Source organism: Petaurus breviceps, unplaced genomic scaffold (genome assembly GCF_028583685.1).
Source record: "Petaurus breviceps papuanus isolate PSGF00001 unplaced genomic scaffold, PetGlider_PUasm1.0 80, whole genome shotgun sequence".
NCBI lineage: Eukaryota > Metazoa > Chordata > Mammalia > Diprotodontia > Petauridae > Petaurus > Petaurus breviceps.
This window is the reverse complement of record NW_027186540.1, coordinates 13616266-13637088: the sequence shown is the minus strand read 5'-3', so window position 1 is coordinate 13637088 and position 20823 is coordinate 13616266. Positions and strand designations below refer to the sequence as shown.

The window sequence follows — 20823 nt, the reverse complement described above, 5'->3', positions numbered from 1 at the left end:
GTTTTCTAGTTTCAGTCCATAAGTATACATTTGGTTAGAGGGAAGGTCATTTTAGATTGGCATCTTTATATGCCAATTCCTCCTGGAATTTAACAAAAGACTTCTTTCTTCTACTTCTTTCTTGAATAGAGATTTTTTTTTTTACTGTTCTTCAAGTCTGTAGGATGCCATCATTAGTTGAAAAGTGAAAAAATTCACTCAGAAGCTGGTTATTTTCTGACCTGCTCTCATTCCCACTCACTTCCTATCCCCACCCCATCACCTGGAGAGTGGTGGTTGTTTTTGTTTTACTTTAGAAACAGCTAACAATCAAGGGAAGAATGGAGGCAAATCTCTTGAAATAATGAAACGTAGTTTTACTCCACCAGAACTAAAGACAGATTACCTCAATTGTCAAACTATTTTAGGTAAAGTTTTTCCTTGACCAATATGGTCCAAATCATTTTCTCAGTTTTAATCCTTTATCATGAGAATGAAATTTATTATCACTTAATATTTCACTAAGTTCCTATTCATGCCATTTTGCCATGCATTTCATCTTGCTCAAGTAAAATTATTGCTAGTCAATCAACCTTCTCTATATATTCCCCATTAATACATACCTTATAAATTAAACTATATTGTTTAATGATTAATATGTCTGGTAACTTACATAACCATATGGATGCATATAATATATTTATACATAATGAGGGATTGTTCAACTACACATAGATACATAAATGATCATTTGATTTCACTTCAGTTTACCAGTTCAATGAATGTTTATAGTTTGATTCATTTCAATAAGCATTTATTAAGTGCCAACTATTTACTAATCTCTGTACTAACTGGCATTGGGGATATAAAGATAAAATCCTTGCCATTGAGGAATTTAAATGCATATGTATGCAAAGGAATTTTGGAAGTAGAGCTACCATTAACCACTGAGGGGATCAGGAAAATTCTCATGTAGGAGATAGTATATGAATTGTAAAGAATTAGGGATTCTAAGAGGTGAAGGGGAGAATGGAGAACACTCTAGGAGAGGAAGAGACAGCCTGTGCAAAGGCATGAAAGAAGTAATTATATGTATACATGATAGTAACTAGACTAATTTGCCTGGGACATATAGTGTATGAGGACAAGTAATGAGAAATCATTTTTGAAATTGTATCGAAGCCAGATTGTTAAAGTTTTAAAATGCCACAAAAGTTTTATTTTATTCTAGAATCAATAGGAATTTATTGAAACTTATCAAATTAGGGAATGATAATAATCACACCTGGGCTTTAGGAATATTAATATGGTTTCTGTGTGGAGGAAAGATGAGGGGATAGATGAGATGCAGGATGATGAACTAAGAAATTAAGAAACATAGCCTAGATGAAGTGAAAGAGACTGAACTCTGGAAGGTGGCCATGGGAGTGAAAAGAAGGGATTAGGAAAGTTTAGGCAGGAGAGATGTTGTGAAGGGAGAATCAAAAAAGAATTGGCAGCAGATTGGATATTGAAGGAGGGAGTAAACAAGAGAGAGTGAACAAAATAAGGATGACTCCCATGTCACGAAGCTGGGTTTTTGGAAGCATGATAGTACCCCTACAGAAATATGGAAATTAAGAAGAGTGGCAGGTTTTGATTGGGATGGAGTGCTGGTAGAGAGATAATGAGTTTTGGTTTGGAAATGTTATGTTTGAGATACTCATGGGACAGAGATATCCAGCAGGTAGTTGGTGAAGTAAGACTGCAGTTCAGGAAAAGGCTGAGTGCTGGAAATATGTATTTGGGAATCATCTGCAAAGAGACAACAATTGAACTCATGGAAGTTAATGAGAATCCAAAAGGAAAATGTAGAGGGGAAAAAGAGCCCCAGTGTATTTTCAGATAAACAGGCAGAACATAGATGATGACTTAGTAAAAGGGTCTGAGAAAGTACAGGCAGGAGAAGAGTAAGGAGAGAAGAATGTCATGAAAACCCAAACAAAAAAGGGTATTTTGGAGAAGGGGTTGGTCAAAATTATTAAATGCTGCAAAAAGGCTAATACGTGAGGGGGAAAAACATTAGATTTAGCGATACAAGATCATAAATAATCTTAAAGAGCATTATTTCACTCAATTTTGTCAAAAGCCAAATTGCAAGATAGTAAGCAGTTAATGGAAGATGAGGAAATGGAGGCAGTATTATGACCATTTTTTTTGATGAGGTTGGTTGTGAAAATAAGGAGATGTATTAGATGAAACTCGGATAATGAAAGTCTATTTGTCTGTCTATCTTTATATCTATTTATACATCTACCTATCAGAATGGGTGAGATCTAGGCATGTGTAATAGCAGGGAATAAAGTTTTTTTTTTGTTTTGTTTTTGGCAAGAGTAACATATGCAGCATTTTCTGCCAGTTTGTTTTTATTGAAATGTATTGCAGTGCTTAAAAGGGAGTAAGATCTGATAGAGAGCCTCAAGAAATGTCAATTAGTAAACTGGAAACCTAGTTTTAAAGCCAACTTCCTTTCCTATTTCCTTTTTAGAGTAACATCTGATGATCTGCTCTTCTACCCATGGATCCATGTGATTTTTGTCATTTTTCTCATTTTCTTTACACCATGTCACAAAAAGCCACCATGGTAACAGTTCTAATGCCATAAGAAATTGTGACTTCAGGAGCTTAAATAAGAGGGATCGTTATTTTTAAAAGCAAATTAAATTGCTTTTTAAAGAGCAATGAAAAAAAGTCTAGAAAATTTAGAAATTGCATTTGGAGATAGTTTTTCACAATACTATAAATCTATTTGAAAAGTAAGCTATAAATAAAATCAAAGTTAATTATGCAAAAGGAAGTAGAGTAGGCAGCATTAAAAGAAAGACAAAATAAGTAGAAATAATTTTTCAGAGAATAAAACAAGCAGACTTTCTGACTGTAGATATGCAGAGCTCTATTCTGAACAGAACCAATGTTAGTTACTTGTTAGGAAAATCACAGGATCTGGGTTGGAAGGGATCTCAGAGGCCTCACAAAATAAGAGTGGTAGAGATGGAAGAGACCTCATGCCATCTAGTCCAAGGATTGCTATTTGACAGATGTGCAAAACCGAGGCCAGAATATCAGAAGGGTCTTGCCCTGGATCACAAAGTTGGTTATGAGAAGTCTTGGGCCTCTGGAATCCCAACCTGGAGCTCTCTCCCTTAGGCCACACCTATCTCTTTATCCACTACCATTTCTCCCTTCCAGGATCCTCTCTACACTATTTTTATCATGATCAATTGCTCTCTGATTGAACAACTATAGTGACAATACCTTGTAGATACTTATTACATTCTTGGACACTCCTAATTGCTATAAAGCAATTTTTTTCCTGTTCCAAGAGGAGGAGTAGTGGTATTACTATAAACTTTCCAACTCTTTAGCGTTTACTTTTTCTAACTTTGTAGGGCAATCATAAACATAAAAGTCAAATCTTTTACTGTTTTTGCTTCTTTATGTATTTGTAATTTATCTCTTTTCTATTTATCTTTTAACATTGGCCCTTGTGGAAAAAAAAAGATTAAAATACTTATCACATTAGCTTTTGTGTAAATGCCTTCAAAGAAGTCTTCTGTAAAAAAAAAATGGTCAAAACAGACAGGTCTGTCAATTCATTTAACCTTAACCTGTAGCACACTGCTATTCTAGTCCGTCCCCAAAACAAATTTTACATGGTGATTATTTTTTTCCTTTTTTGAAACAAACAATTCCATTAGGAACAGAGTCATCTGATATAATATCCCACTTGTGGTATTCTTGGCATCCAAGGGCAAGGAAGCACAAATATTAAGTTCACTGAAATAACTTTCCTTTATTTGTGTCCAGAAATTTTGTATTTGTTCCCCACATGAAATATGTTTATTTCATGGCTTTACAGAGGTAGCATGGTGTAATGGAAAAAACACTGGACAAGGAGTCAAGAAATCAGGTTTGAGTCCCAGTTTTGCTAACTTTGTGTGAACATGGATAAATAAATCATTCAACATCTTCAAGAGCCTGTTTATTCATTTATAAACTGAGGGTCATGCCAACTGCTCAGCTGACCTCATAGGTAGTTGTGAGTCTCAAAGATGATGATGCATGCAGAAGGCTTTGTAACTACAGTGCACTGTATAGAAAAATATTATTTGTGCAATGAAAAAGCTATGAGAAGGAAGCTAGGAAAGAGAAGAGAAAAGGGGAATTATCATCTGCAAAAGCATGGCACAAGGAAAGACCACTGGATTTGAGTTCAAAGGAGCTGGATTTGCCACTTACTACTCATATGACCTTTGGCAAGTAGCTTAACCTTCCTGGGCCTCAGTTTCCTCATCTACAAAAATGAAGGTTTGGACTAACAGATCCCTAAGGTCCTCTCCAGGTCTAAAACTATAACATTCTTAAATATCATGGTCTAAATAAATTATTTTTACTGGTTAGAGTAAAATACTGAATGCTATAAAGTGAGCCCTTTTCAACATTGTTAAGTTCAGCCAATTGTCACAAGTTTTCTCAATGTAGCAAGAGGAAAGGTACAGTACACTGAACATTGTACAAAATAATTAATAGAAAAAGCAACAAATTCAACGGTGCTATAAAGTTTCCCATCCTTTTTGTAAGATTTTGTTAGAAACCATCAAAGATACTGATAAAAAAAGATATTCATTCTCTTGTTCAGCTTTATGAATGAAAGTTTTTATTCTAAAGACAAAAGCAATGGCAATTATTTTGAAGACATCTTTTAGAACTATTTGGATGATTATGTAAGTGAGTCAAGAACTAGGAATGATCCCTGTTTCCAAAATGCAGAGCCTGCATCTGTACTGAATCCTAGCACAATCCCATCTCTCTCCCTCTATTTCTGGGTTTGAGAGCTTTCTGGTTGATTGAGACTGTGACACTGCGTTGGCACCCAGCCGAGGTCTTGCCAAACAGTCCTTGGTTCTGCCCTCAACTATAAATGTTGCTTAGACAACAGCAGCTTTCTTCCCACTGTGGCTTTTTTGAACATAATATTGCTTTAAGTAGTATAGTCTAATAACCCCAAACAGACTCAGCTGCTCTAACAGAGATGCATACTTGCATAAACAATTGTCTGGGGTAGTTGGTTTGATACCAAGGTATCCATAATATATTTTCAGATCTGGTCCTAGGACTGTATTTACAGTATGGACTCAGAAATATAACTCCCCAAAGCTTTCATTAAAGGATGAGATTCGTTGTTTCTTGAAAGACAGTCCATAAGTTTTAAAAAGTATTCTCTCAAGATTATAAAAGGTTAGTTAAAATCATTTAATAGGAACAATATTGGCCAAGCAGAAATAGCTTTGATTTTGAAGGTTAGAGCAACGTACAACTGGGAAAGAATCCACAGGGACAGCTAGACTCAACAGCCTGTATGTATCTCCTCTAGAGATCTTTGCTTTAAAAAAAAACGGCCAGTTAGACGCCCTGCCTCTTGAGCCACATGCCATTTCTTCAAACTGTTGCCTTTCCACACAAGGCATGGAATATTACTCTATTTACATTTTAAAATATTTCTTTCTTCCTCTTCAGTGTAGTAGAAATGCCCATAAGTCAGTCAGTACAGACCCTCCCTAACATAGGTGTAGAACAGCTTTATTGATCTCTTGGTTTGTCCGGTCATTTCGGATGCCATCCAGGCGGTTATCAAAATCCACAAGGGTCTCTAGGAACTGCTGTGCAAGAGAGATGCCGAGATCCTCTGGGCTTCCGGCCAGTCTTCGCAATAATCATAGTGTGGATCTCTGCACCGCCATATGTTTTCATGATGCTCATACATATGAATCTTGGGTTCTACGCACTCCATTTTAAACTTTGTGTGCGATGATGAGTGCGGTGTCATTGAAGACCTCTCCACAATTCTGGAAACTACCTTCTCAGCAACCTGTTTCGGACTGGCATCTTGAACACGTTCATTAGCTTGATAATAACCAGCAATCACATAGCTATTATCTTTGCACCATGAATCAATCAAGGTGAGGGCCACCTCCAGCATGGGGGCCAGCGCCAGGGTGCCATGGAAGAGTGGGTCACAGTCCAGGAAGAGGGTCTGGTGTGGGTTGGGGTCCCCCGTGCACCGGCTGCTCCTTGCAGAGCTTCTGCTTCTTGGCCACCAGGAGCCCGATGATGGCACAGTGGGGGTACTTGGCCCCGTGCAGCACCATCTTGCAGTAGGCCTGGGTGGTCAGCTTCACTCAGGGCATGGTGAGGCCGGGGCCTTAGGGCCGCTACCACGGCAGCCTCCCAGGCCTGGCTCGGCTCGGTACCCATGGCGTCGCTCTGCTCGGGCCCTACGGCCCCTCAGCATGAACGGACGATTCTGTGGGCACCGCACCTCGTCCCATGCCCCTCCCCCGCCCAGGCGCCCCGCTGCCTCCTCTTGTCCGCTGGACTTGGCCCTGACCACGGGCTGTTGACTCCCCCTCCAGGCACCCGCAGTCCGCTCTCTCGAGACGGAACAGCCGCCTGGTTCCCCCAGGGGGCCTGCCGCAAAGCAGCGCCGGTAAAAGAATAAAGTTAATAACAGGGAATAAAGCCAGTGGATAAAGAGAGATTGAAAGATTGAAAAATAGAAACGCAGAAGGAATCATCTGAGGTAGAAACTCCTGGAGATGGCAGGAAATGGGATCAAGTAAGTAGAAGGTTTTGCCTTAGCAACGGGATACTTTTTTTTTTTTTTGCAAGAGATTGATTTGAGTGTAGGAGGAAAGAATGAAAGATAATGCTGGAGGAATTTAAAGTTTAAACCTAGGAAGAAAGGAAGTTTCAAATGAATGGCTTCAATATTCTTGGTCCTCCCATGAGAGGGAGACAGGTGGAGGTGGCATAGATTGCTTTGAGGAACAAAAAGAAAGAGCAGAACAGACATGGTGGGGAATAGAAACAGTCATGGAAGAGTAAAAGGTTTGTCATGATCAATAACAAATGTGCCTACTATATCCAAGGTGCTTCAAAGACCACATAACTATTTCAGTTTATCATAGATTAATGTTTGCTTCGTTGTAGGTAACCTCTTCAGCGACACAGGCTACATGTCTTAATGATATTTGTGAGTTGTAAACAACAACAACAAAAAAATAGTCATGCATTGGTGACCAGTGTTCCATTACTGATTCTATCTGCATTTGCCCAGACTGGTCCTTGGGCAACAGACATACAGGCCATTTTCTGCAGGCTCTGCTTTATTGCCATAGCCTTTGAGACTATCAAGATACATCTATACATGATGAGGAGGCATGAGGCATGAATATAAAACTTCTATATTAAAATGGTTCCCAGGCCAACCATCTCTTCATTTCATATCCAGTTGCACTAATATGGAATTGACTCTATCATGCCCCCATCTCAGCTACCTTTCCCCCCATTTCCCTCCTACTTTCCTTTTCAGTTTGCTGTTATGTTTTTCTTTTCCCATTAGATGGTAAGCACCTAGGTTGACACAAACTCTTTTTCATATTTGTATCTTTATCACTTAGTAAAATACATAGTAGCCAATTAATAAATGTTTTTTGATTGATTGTAAGGGCCAATCAAAACAAATAGACTAGGCAAAAGAGTATTACCATAAGGAATGTAACACTAATTAATTATATTATTGCTCATTGGTGTTATCACTTCCCTCTGTAACCTTCTGTTCAATAACTAATTTAAGATTAATCTCTGGTCAGGATAAGTAAGCAAAAAATAACAACAGATTGAGTCAAATCTAAATAAAATTTCGTATGTCCTATGATTGCATTACTCTAGAAAAACAAACATCTTTTGTGTGGGAAAGAAAGAAAAGACCCATAGGATGAACAATTTTTTCCCATTGACAGCTGTTAACATTTATATTTAAATAGTTTTCTTATAAAGTTGAAGTTTTTAAAGTAAGGAAATCAAATATGTATTTTCCTCAATACTCAGTTCTTTATCACTAAACTTGGATTCATAATGATTCCTTTCATCCCTGAATTCTGGGAATCATACATGAGTTTGTCTTCTGGAAAAAAAAAAAGGTGTCATATTGGTCGCAAATTATTTTCATGAAGTGATGTCATAAGTTTCTATCTAGAAGCATCCTAGAGTATAATTTAAAGGGACCATAAAGATAATTTATTCCTCTTTCAACTTGTTCAAAGTCACACAGGAGGTACAAGGCAGAGCCAAGATTACCAATAATCCAGGTCTCCTACCTCCTAATCTTTCATCTTTATACTATAACAAACAGCTTCCCATGATGATTTCTATTTCAAAATAAAGAGAAGACTTAGGTGAGATTAGATAGGTGTTAAGACTATAAGGGACACAATATCCTCCCATAATGATTAAAAAAAAAGCACTCAACAAAACAAACACAAACAATGAGAAACAGTAAGAACATTTAAATCATTGAGCACATTATGTTTTTTTAATATGTAATTTTGCATTTCCACAAAAATTAGAAAAGGGCATTTCATCCGTCATTCTCTCAAGGCAGAATTCAGTTTAGAAATACCTTTCTTCTTTCAGAAGATTTCCCATCTGTTTTTAAGAGTTTTCTTCAAAGTGTGCTGCTACTACACACAGATCTAGTACTGACTTAAAAGAGGTTTCCATGCTTGTACCATCTAATTAGAATGGAAGGGGGGGAAGTAGGAAAAATAGTGTGGGGGGGGGAGTGCTAAGATGATAAGTTATGGGATTGGCATCTTGAATTCCCATTTCTCAGAAGGCACTGAGTTGGAATGATTACTGAAATATGGAAAATGTTATGTGAAGCTACAAAGTCTTACTTATTGGTTTAAAAAAGAAGATTTAGGGAATCATCATTTTGCCTTTGGATCCAAGATGATCCTTATATATCTAAAATTAAAATAAAACATTTAAGATATATGTAGATTATAATTCTGAATTTTAATTTACCTTCTGTATCTGCTAATCCTACTCCTGGCTGCTTTGCCGTCTCTTGTCCATTCTGACCCATCTTTCCTCTGTTAAAATACATAGATATATTATCAGAAAAAATCCTTACAAAGGAAGATGCTAAAGTACACAGACAATCATAATCACAGATAATTAAAATTATATGCTGTCTACAAGATCCAAACATAAGAAATATATACTTAATTTCTATAACTTTTCATACATAATTTCAATGAGCACTATTGTTGTTCTAAGGCCCAAGGTGGTTCACAAAGACCAATTTAAACTCCATGTTCTTATCAAAATATTTAAAAATTTATTTACAGTTTCTGGAATCTAGGTGTTCTAAGTTATGTTTTTTTTTTCCTCTTTCATGTAGAAATAGAACATGAAAAAAAATTTTCTGCTCATGTGTTCCTTCTACCAAGAGTAGCAGTATAGGGATGGTTGGGAAGAGTGAATGTGAGAGGAATTTAGGGGTAGGAAGAGGAATTTCACTTCCAACTCCCTTCCTGTTTTTCTGTCTCTGGGAATTATATTGTCTTCTGGAAATAAAAGGTAAGAGACGGGTTTTACAAAATTTAAAGAAAAAAATTACAAAAATTTGAATTCACAAAGTCACAGTCTAGTTTTGCTTGGCAAAAATACTGGAATTGTTTGCCATTTCTTTCTCCAGCTCAGTTTACAGATGGGGAAACTGAGGCAAACAGGGTTAAGTGTCCAGGGTCACACAGCCAGTAAGTGTCTGAAGTCACATTTGCATTCAGGTCTTCCTGACTCTAGGCTTTGTGCTTTATCTACTGTGCCAGCTAGATAATTTTTATAATCACAGTGAATTGTTGTATTATTCCATAGACAACTAAGCACAGAAAATGTATAGTTCTTATATGATTTTAGAGTTGAAAGGAGATTTAGTTTAACCTTTGGTATTATAGATTAGTAAATTGAGGTTACAAATGAACAAATTCAGGAACTGAGAAGTGAAGCAATTGTCCAAAGTCACAAAGTAAAGATTATTTTCCTGAATTCTCATTTTTTAATTCTTGTTTTTAAACTGTCTTGCCTCATCCTTCCATGTTGATCCATTCACACACATTTATTGAGTACATACTATATGGAGTGTTCTAGGGGCTATGATGACATGTAGAAGTCAAAATCAAAAAAGGTTCCCAGAACAAAGTGTGATGTTGGAGAGTTTTGGATATGGAATCAAAGACTATGGATTCAAATGCCAGCTCTACCTCTTCCTATGTGTTTGACCTTGGATAAATCATTTGAGTCCTATGGGCCTCTATTTGCTCATATATAAAATAAGTGGGTTGGGTTAGGTGACTCCACGAATCACTTCAAGGTCTACAGTACATTTATAATCATTTACCTTGATATAACCTATAGTACTACATAGATGGATGTTGAATGCAGGCTTTGAGTTACCATGTGATCTTAGATACTAGAGATAAACAGCATTGCTAAGTGCTGGACTTTTAAGAACCACATGCTCCATCTTCATCTCACAGATATGGACATTAAGGTAGATATTACATGATTTACGCTGAGTAGAAGCATGGGTATCAAAGGTTACAGCTTTTAAGAAAATGATCATTATCATACAGATACAAGAAGACTCAAAAATGCTCTGATTCTAAGGCCTTAGAGATTCAAATAATCCTCTATAGACTTTAAGAACTCTTTCTGATGTCATAGACCCCTCTGGCAGTCTGAGGAAAGGCTATCCATCCCAACTTAAAATAATGGCTTCAAATGTGTAAAATAAAATGCATAGGATTACCAAGGAAAACATTTATATTGGTTATAAAAACAGCAAAACCAAAGCAAATTCTTAGACTTCATTCAGAAACTGGTCAGGGCAGCCCCAAGAAATATTTTTTCCTGGGTATTCGGCTAGGTCAAACTGAACTCACTAAGTCAAAGAGCTAGTGTGATTAAGTTCTTCTCAGAAATAATTTCTAGCAAAATGTATCCAGCTACAGCAAGAGAGATGGAGAGATGAAATAATAATCAAGAGTTCAAGCAGAAGAAGTGGAAAAAAACCCAAAATAAGGAAAAAGTAGATTTTTGATTTTTAATGTTTTTTTGTCTCAAGTACACTGAATTGTCCATAAAATTATATGTTTGTCTACACAGATTTGCCCAGTGTGGCCACACAACACACACATACACACACACACACACACACAACCACAACTACCAGACCACAAAACCACAGGACTTTCAAAAGGAGCAGAAGGGTGAAGAGCTTGGACTTCCAAATCAGAAGAGCTAGGGGGAGCTCTTGTCCACAGCATAGAGTGATCCATTTACCTAAGGACCAGGAGGAATGCACCCTAGTGAATCCTGGTCTCTGGTCTCCATATTATACTCTTTGCTGTGATTTGCCTTTCATCTTCCTCCCCAGTAAATTTACTTATGCTATGATTCAAACTTTTGCATTTGGTTACTGATAGAAGGAGGGGGGGAAAAAAGATTTAGGGCAAAATATACTTGGTCTGCAGCATATGGCTGTGTGGTTTCACGTTCATATCATCAATCTCTTTCTTAATGATTATCTCCCATCAATTTTATTGTCCAGATCTATTATCTAAATGCTTGTTCCTCTTCACAGAGGATTAGAATTATTACATATGTGTCTAAAAATAGCTTTATGATATGAATTCTGGTGAAAAAGAGTGCAAGTGGCTTAAAATAGCCTGGACTTTAGGAATAGGCTAAATTTATTCCATTGTTGTCCAGACCCTTGTGATGTCATCTGTTTAAAGAGCTCCAAGGAGAAAAGTTTCTTAATCAATGCAGAGATAATACTGTGTAATTTGTAGTCCGAGAAAGTTGCCTGGAGGTAATGAGAAATGAAGGTGACTGGCTTTTCCAAGGTCCCAAAGACAAAGTATAGTATAAACAGCTTGGTAGAGTGAAAAGTCAGTAGTCAGTAGACTTGGGCTTAAATCTGACTTTTGCCCTAACTTATGTGATGTAGGACATGACACGACCTCCCTAGGCTTCAATTACTTATGTGTAAAATGAGGAAGCTGTAGTTGATAGGATCTACGTCCCTTCCACCTTTTGATCTACGACTCTTAGATCATCTTGACTTAGAAGATGTCTATCTATTTATTATGCCTTGTTGTATCTCAATTCTATTTTTATTTCATAGCAAGTGTTCTTAATCTGTGATCTGGGAACTTTAAAGTTTTCTGATAACTGTATTTCTAAATAATTTCTATTATATATGTATGTATGTATATGATGCATATACACACATACATGTACACACATACATGTACACACACACACACACACACACATATATATATATATATATAATATTCTAAGTGTTATATGCATTGAAAAACCTCAATCTAGGATCTACAACTTTCACCCAACTGCCAGAGGGATCCCTGACATAAACAATAGGGTTAAGAATGCCTGTTTTATAGAGGGGCTCATCAGTTTTCAGTCCTGATTCTCATAGTTTGTTGATATTTTTCAAGAAAATCAGCTTTAAATATTCAGGCAATTCTACTTCTGAAGTGTAAAGGAGTATCACAATGTGTTAATTATTTTAAATTTGGGTAGCAGCAATTTCAAAAATATCTGCCAACTAGACCAATGCCAGTTTTTCTAAATATTCTTCAACTCTACTTTTGATTGTACCGAGTCACTGATGACACAGTGGAAAAGAAGAGCTGTGATGGGACTTGTTCTTAGAGAACCAACATTCCCATCATGGCCCACTCCTCTGAGCTTTAATTTTACCAAGTTTAAAATAAGGAAGTTGATCACAATGAACTTGAATTAAAAAAGATCAAGGTACAAATCCTGCCACCAATGCTTACTAGCTATGTGAACCTGGGCAAGTCACTGAACCTCTCAGTACCTCAATTTCCTCATGTGAAAAGAGGGAATTAGACTCAGTGGCCTCAAAGGTCTATATCAGATTTAAATCTCTGATATATTCTTACTTAAAATCTATGATCTTATTATAAGACTAAAACATATAAAAATATTTGCTCTGAATTTAACTGTATTGTAGCTAGTCTGATTATTCCTATGGTTTTCCTATTTAACAAACAAAAATCTTCTGGATAAATAAAACTGGTGACTAAGACATATACATCTTTAATGTATATTAATAATATATGAATAAACAATCATATATATAAATAATAATCAGATTCCTTTGTCACAATCCAGTCCTTTCATATTTATAGAAACAATCCAAATGGCATCAGGCTTCCTAAGCATTTGCTGAGAATGGGCAATTAGTCTTTAAACTTTATTTAATTTTTCCCCTTTGTCCATTGCTCTTTTATCTTGAGGAAGCCTAATGACAATGAATGACACACTAAAGAATGCTGCTTTTTGGCTCACTGCTAAATATGACAAAGGGGAAGGGGGAAAAAAAAACTTACACTCTTGGAATGGGAAATAGATTAGTCTCCCCTGCAGTGCTGCTACTTCCTTCACTGTCCACACTATATCCACTGCCAAAGCTGCTGGCAGATGAGCCCGTAGAGACAGAACTTTCAGCAGGTCGGTGATTAGTAGGTCTTGCTGTATAGGGTGGGAACAACAGGTTAGCAAAAACCTTAAAAATCTTTAATATGAAAAGGTTGCAAGTGCATAAAATAACGTGATTACATTTAACATTATATTCAATATAAACTTTAAAATATCTATGAGCATTATATATATATTGGAAATAATACAAATTCAGATTTTTTTACCTGTTGATCATATTAAATTTCTGATTAATAAAGTTCTATAGCAAATTAATATGTTATCCATGTCTTATGGAGTAGGTTTGGTGGATGGGCAGGGGTCAGCCAAAATGCTATTCTTTTTTTTTTGTTTGTTTGTTTTGCTTTTTGGAGGAGGAAGGCAGGGCAATTGGGGTTAAGTGACTTGTCCAATGTCACGCAGCTAGTTTTAAGTGTCTGAGGCCAAATTTGAACTCAGGTCCTCCTGACTCCAGGTCCAGTGCTCTTTTCATTGAGCCACCTAGCCACCCCCAAAACACTATGCTTGAGAAGTCCTTAGTTATCCTTTGATTTTATCTCTAAGACCAGACTGTCTGCATCTTGCCTTCACTTTTGACTTAAGTTTTCTTTGATAATCCATGGTTGTGATAACTTAGAGGACAAATAATTATGTTTTACTTCTTCACAGAGAAAACATTTCAAAAACCACTCGTGAACAGAAATGGGGACAACAAGAACACAAACAACTGTTAATGTTTTAACAACTCCATCGTAACAAACAACAATGAGATATTTTTATTTTTTAACAGAGAATGACAAAATATAGCAATTTCTCGACATGTCCAAATTGATTGAACATAATCTGGTCATTTAGATAGACTTTAGAAATTTTCATATGCAGAAATCCCTTTGTCTTGTATGGGAAGTCCTTGATGTTGTGTCCCCCAAATTTGCAAACCAATTTAGCACGCTGAATCCATTTTTCTGTGAAACCACATTTAAGATGGTGAATACATTCCCCAGTTATTCCACAAATGTCAATTTCAGCTTTAGTATAGTTGAATTGCTGATTAAAAAAGCCTTAGTTCCAAGATTGGGATTAAAGGGCCAAATAGCAAAAGATGGAGAATAGCAATCATTCCCTTTGCCTGGGCTAAGAGATATCCCTAGGCAAGTTTTTTTGATAACAGATAAAAAGCTTCTTTTGCTCCCATTTCATCTCCTTTTCTGGGTTATTCTCCTACCAGTTGCTACCTTTCTAGAAGGCCTCATTGCCCTAGTACCCTTATGTTGCCCTAGTCAGGTGTTAGGAACAAAGCAATCTAATTAGCCTATTTCATTCCCATTGGGGAGTTCTCTTCCATTGATCCAGACTGGCACCTCCTATGTAATTTACAGTCTGAAAGAGTTGCCATGGGGCACTGGGAATTTAAAGGTTTTGTTTTTTATTTTATTGATTAGATTTGTTAGCTGCAGGACTTGCACCCAGGTCATTCTGACTCTGTTCTCAGTCCTCTGTTTAAGGGCCACTTTGACTCTCAAACTATAAATCATACAAATAGTTAAATGGGGGAGGTATAACTTTAACTCTACTGTATTTGTATTTTTTGAATTCCTATTTTGGCGGAATTTCAAGCTATTTAGTGAAAATAAATAAAACATACAGAATTTGTGGAAAAAATATTTTTTGGGGGGATGGTGGGCCTTTGGTATAATGAGAAGCACACTAAATTGACATAAGAGGATGTGAATTCTTGTGCAAGTCACATTACATGTTCAATACTCAGTTTCCTCTCACAAAATGACGAAATTTGAGTAAGTAAGCATTCTGGTCCATTCTAGTTCTCAGTCTTATCACTCCTCAGGCTACTACCATGGAGAGCTGGCACAAACTTGGAGGCCTTTCCCAGGATTAGCTTTTCTTACCTCCTTTTAGTTTTACCTTCCTTTTCCTTCATGCTATATTTTAAAGATTCTTTTAAGAAAAATCCTTCCTTTTTCATGAGTGCTTTTTGGGCTTCATTTAAAGATGGCTAAGTATGAAGAGTAAGGGTCATTGGAATTTAGGAAGTTAGGGCAAGGGCAGTTTATATTGTACATAGGTAACAATGTGGACAGAGTACATACATAATGTAAGATAATATACATAAAGTGCTTTGCAGTCCTTAAAGTGCTATAGCTATAAATTCTAGCTTTCAGATACTTATAAGATGAAGATTGCCTATTTGAAATACATTGTTTACAAGCAACAATTAAGTAGTTGTTAGATTTTTGGAAACTCAGTCTATTTTTTTTCCTTATGGATATATTTGGTCTTGGTATGATATATAAAGTATAATATAAATAAAGTAAAAGTTTTCATTTCCTCCAGTATTTTAAAGAGACAATAGCTACAGAAATGGATTATTTAGCTAATTTTAAAAGAGAAAGATTTTTTTAAATGGGAGAACATATATGTATACATACAAATGTAAAATACTGTAAAACTGTGTTTACAACTAGAAATGCAAATCGAGACAATTCAATGAAAATTATCAGTCAAACCAGTTTAACATTTCTATGCTAAACTAGTTATTAACTAGATTTTTTATTTTGTGATGGGTTGCTTTTTTATCATGTAGATCCAACTTTAGTTTCATCAACAGTAAAGTAACAGTGACATAGAAGACTTAACCAAGTAGTTCCATCGCTCCATTCCATATTCCGTTGCTGTTAGAATATTTTTAATTCGCTTATTTAAATTGTGCCTTATTGAGAGACTAATTCTCCCCCATTTTGATATAAGCTGCACAATATGTCAAACAATATCACAGGATTTATATCTTAAACTTCACATTTGGCAAAATTTTTACTTTACTGATTTTGCTAACTCTGGGTTCGAGATAAATGCATTTCTTTTTAAAGCAAGAAATATGGCACATCATGAAACAATGTAATAACAAAGGGAAACAAAGAACAACACGAAATAAATCAGTGGAGTACAGTTTTCTATTTTGCCTTCTTCTCTTGAATGAAATGTCATTTGGAAAGTCTGATGAAGTGTTGTAAATATTTTAAAATAATTTAAAAAGAAAATATAAAAAATGGAATTAAAGAAGTTAAAAAATTTAAACATCTGTAGCCTATCCTTCAAAAGTAAAACCATAGAATGGTACTTCAGACAAGTAGACTTCAGAATGTATACAAAAATTCTCAGGTATATTCATATGAAAAGGGCTTTAAACAACTGGTTTCTGCATGTTTTCAATAGACAACACTAAAGATCCTGCGTATTGGCATTGTGTTAGTACAGCATTTATATAATTAATTGAGTTTTTTACTTTAATGTCCATCGATCTATTTGTATGTAAACTGAGTATGAATAGACCAGTATTTAGACAGTTTCTAGAAGAAAAAAAAATCTAAACTATTATTCATTTTTACTTGTGCTATATCTCTATAGTATAAAAGCATATTGAGGAAAAATGGAAAATTCAGTCAGAAATACAAATGTTTTGAGAACTTTAATGAAACATATTGAGATATTTAAGAATACCTGAATAATTTCTTAAAATTTTATAGAAATATTTGACAATCAGATATGTAGGTATACTTAGTCTTTTGTGTAGGCACAGCTTAATAATGTCTAAATCTAAACTTAAATACCCTATGAGAACTAACTTAGCATTTTGAAGGTAAGTATACACATGCATGTGCATATTTATCTATATATTATACACATATAGGTATATATTATAGTGACTTGCATACATATAATAATGTCCATATGTATATGTGTTTGTGTCTGTGTGTGTGTGTATAAATACATATTAGTGATTCAATTAAAACAAGTCTCTGGACTGTCCAGGAGTTCATAGTTATATATATCAAGTGTAAAATATTCTGCACTTGCATAATATGACAGATGTTTTTTTTCCTTCTAATGTGCTGAACTCTCCAAATAATGAATTGTAGCACTGTAAACATATAGTAGGAAGTGAAGGTATCTATTTTGTTTATAATTCCCAAAGCATTCAGCACAAAGTTACTAAAACAGGATGTTGCTCAATAAAATGTTGATTGAAACCATGAAAACCCCAAATATCAATCACTTAGATTTATCTGAATATATAAATATTAGGTATCATCTAGAAAGAGATATCTGATTTGGTGGAGGTTATTTTCTTATGGAAGTGTCTGTTATGTACATGCAGTCTGATCTTGAAGCTTTTCTCAATAGACTTTGAAAATAAAATTAAAAGAAGCCCAAAGGAGTGTAAATTAGGCATTGAGGTAAATGTTATCATTGTTCCAAACTTGTTTCATTTCCTGACAATTCAGCAGCTCTAGTTCGAAATAGTTCTTGTGTTACAGAAATCATTTAATGCATATAGCGCTAATATTTGCTGTAGCTACTTTTATTTCAGGCTCTATTCACTCTCTTGGAGCTTTGGCACCATTTACAGAGTGCCAAAATATCCATTTAATTCAATTAGTTCAGTTAAAATTCAGTGATGTATTTATTTTGTGTCAAGAGAAAAATCAGGGTTGAGTTGAAATTTTGACCTTTTATTCTCATTTTAATTGAATAGATATAATCTCAATCTCTTTATCAAAAGGAAGAATAAGCTTATAATTTTAATTCACTTTTTCTTGCATTCATATAAGGGAAATTAAAATCATCCTTTGGGACTGATACTTTCAGAATTCAACATAATCAGATATTTCAACAAGATATTTATTTCAAACACAATTTATTAAGAACTATAGTTTCTTATTTACACAATGGAAAATAGCCCCATTTGACTCAATTAACTGAATTGACAATGTTGCATAGACACAGCCTCTTAGCTCTGAGATCACGAGATAGCTTAATGTGCCATTTTACTTATTGTAAAATGAAATATTGTTATTTCTAAGTGATTCAGAGTCAATCACACTGTCCTCTAAGGTTTCTTCCAGATCGACTTTGATGATTCTATAATTTAATTATCCTATGTATGTTGTTTTCACATTTGAAATATTTCAAAGTTCAACTTTTTATGATTACAACAAACCTCTTTATCAAAGAAATATCTTTTAGAGTCCCTACTTTTTTTTGTGGCCAAAAGGGGGAGAAAAAGGTTGACTATTTTTAAAAAATTATTTTAGTAAATGATTACCTAAAGTGGAGAAATTATTCCATTAAAAGGTGTATTTATGTTTACATATTAATAAGACAAGTAAAAATATACAAATATGTAATCATTGTACTTCAAATAAATTATATGCAGTTTATCATAAGATTCAAATTAAGACTTACAGATTTTCTAAATCAGTTATATTAATTTTTTTCTTGATGTGAAAATGAAACCATATGAAGATGAAAACATTTAAATTTTTATTAGTAGCAGTCATGGTCAATAGTCTAAATTTTTAATTGTAGAGTCAATAGGTCATTAAAAGCCTTTCAATTGCATCTTTTTGTTAAAAAAAAAAAGGATTATAATATTCCCAAGGAGCCACCAGATGGTGCTGTTACAGATAATAAGAGTAGTGCTGACTTGACATCTTGATGTCACTAGTTTGTGTTTCTCTTCCTCTCTCCTCCCTCCTTTCCCTTTCTTCTGCCCTCTCTCCCTTCTTCCCTCCCTTCTCTGTCTCCCTCTTTTCCTCTGTCCCCCTTTCTCCATTTCCCTCTTCTTCTCTCTCCTCCTTTCTCTCTCTCCATTTTAGAGGGAAAAAAATTATTCCAACAGGAAATCAACTATAATTTTCAATTCTTCTCAAGACTCTTGAGCTCTGCTCATTCTTCCAATGAGATATAGGCCATTAACGTGTGGGAAATTATTTTGCTACTGAAAAACTGGATTATTTTATTCTTGGGCTCATGCCATTCACATGGATTTTATTTTATGACATACCTTCTTTATCAGTAAATCCCCATTTTTCTACCAGGAATTAACTAGAAGCAGAAAACAATCAGTTTAATAACACAAACAAATAAACTCACAAAAGATATGGTCCCTGTGTCCCATGTGAACCACTCCTCCACCCACTCTATTGTTAAGAGGACCTTTTGGTTAAAGTGATCTTATTTACTGTCAATTTAATTTTATTACTTATTTTAACTTCTCCTGCTTTGGCTTAATTTTCTTCAAAGTCTCAGTGGTTAGATATCATTTTATCACTTTATATTGGCTAACTTCACTTATTTTGTATCTTTTCATTGAATATTTTTTTTATTTGTTAACTCTTGTCCTCTCCTGTGTGTCAATGTAAAATAATGCTATCACCTATCACTGTGATTATATACATGATCTCAAACTGTACAACTGTAATTTTTGGTCAGACTGATCAACTGTTGTTTCTATTAAGTTCAGAAAAAAATAGATGAATCAGAGCTCTGCTTATGATGGATGCTGTGTAGACAGATTGTAGTCAATAGATTCTGGGCTGAAAGTTACTGTCCAGATAAGTAACTAGGTGGTGCAGTAGAATGCTGGCCCTCTAGTCAGGAAAACCTGAGTTCAAATTCCACCTCAGGTACTTACTTAGCTGTGTAGCTCTGGGTAAATCCCTTCACATCTGTATACCGTGATTTCTTCAATTGTAAAATGGAGATAGTAACAGTACCTACCCTATAGGGTGGTTGTGAGGATTCAATGAGATAGTTTTTATAAAGTGATTATCACAGTGTCTGTCACATGTAGGTGTCATATAAGTGCTTATCCCCTTCTACTTTCCCCAAATATTTTTTGGAATGATGATGACACTATGGTAGCACTTATAGTTTATTCCAAGACATCTCTTTTGATCTACTTGTAGATATTGCTGTCATGGAAATTGAAAATTTTTTTCTACTGGTTTTATTCTCTCTTTGTTTTGGAAGAGTGACATTAATAAATCTATCAAGGTCCCCCCCCCCAGCATTTGTATACATATAACCCTTATTTTTCATCACATAGCTTAACATTTTTTGTGACAATTTTTTTTAAAATGATGATACTTTCTACTTGGCTATTGCATTATTAATTCTAAATTGATTTCCCTGAAACAATCCATTCACCACTTTTAATATCAATTGCAAAAAAAAAAAAATCCCTGAAAGCATCAGACTAAATCTTTACGTATGTCCAGAATGGGGCAGCTAGGTGGCACAGTGAATAGAGCATTGGCCCTGGAGTCAGAAGGACCTGAATTCAAATCCGACCTCAGACACTTGACACACTTACTAGCTGTGTGACCTTGGGCAAGTCACTTAACCCCAATTGCCTTGCCTTCCATCCTACCAAAAAAACTCAACAACACAAAAAACCAACAACAGAAAAAGATATTTCTAGAATAATATAACTTTCATCTGAAATTTTAGTTCAAAGAACTTTCTGTTCTTTGAAATATCTGTCCCTACATCTAATCTATAGATATTTTATCTATCTATCTATCTATCTATCTATCTATCTATCTATCTATCTATCTATCT

General features: G+C 35.2%; 1 protein-coding gene and 1 pseudogene across 1 annotated transcript in view; both read right to left on the bottom strand.

The window, feature by feature from the left end:
• LOC138176022 (protein piccolo-like) overlaps positions 1-20823 on the bottom strand; it is a 591004-nt gene that overhangs the window by 77982 nt on the left and 492199 nt on the right. The window contains exons 22-23 of the mRNA XM_069106747.1: positions 13314-13455; positions 8887-8954 (exon numbers count right to left, since the gene is read on the bottom strand). Of these exons, the coding sequence (XP_068962848.1) occupies positions 8887-8954; positions 13314-13455 (210 nt within the window). The remainder of the gene's footprint in view (positions 1-8886; positions 8955-13313; positions 13456-20823) is intronic.
• LOC138175948 (ER membrane protein complex subunit 8 pseudogene) lies at positions 5577-6206 on the bottom strand (annotated as a pseudogene).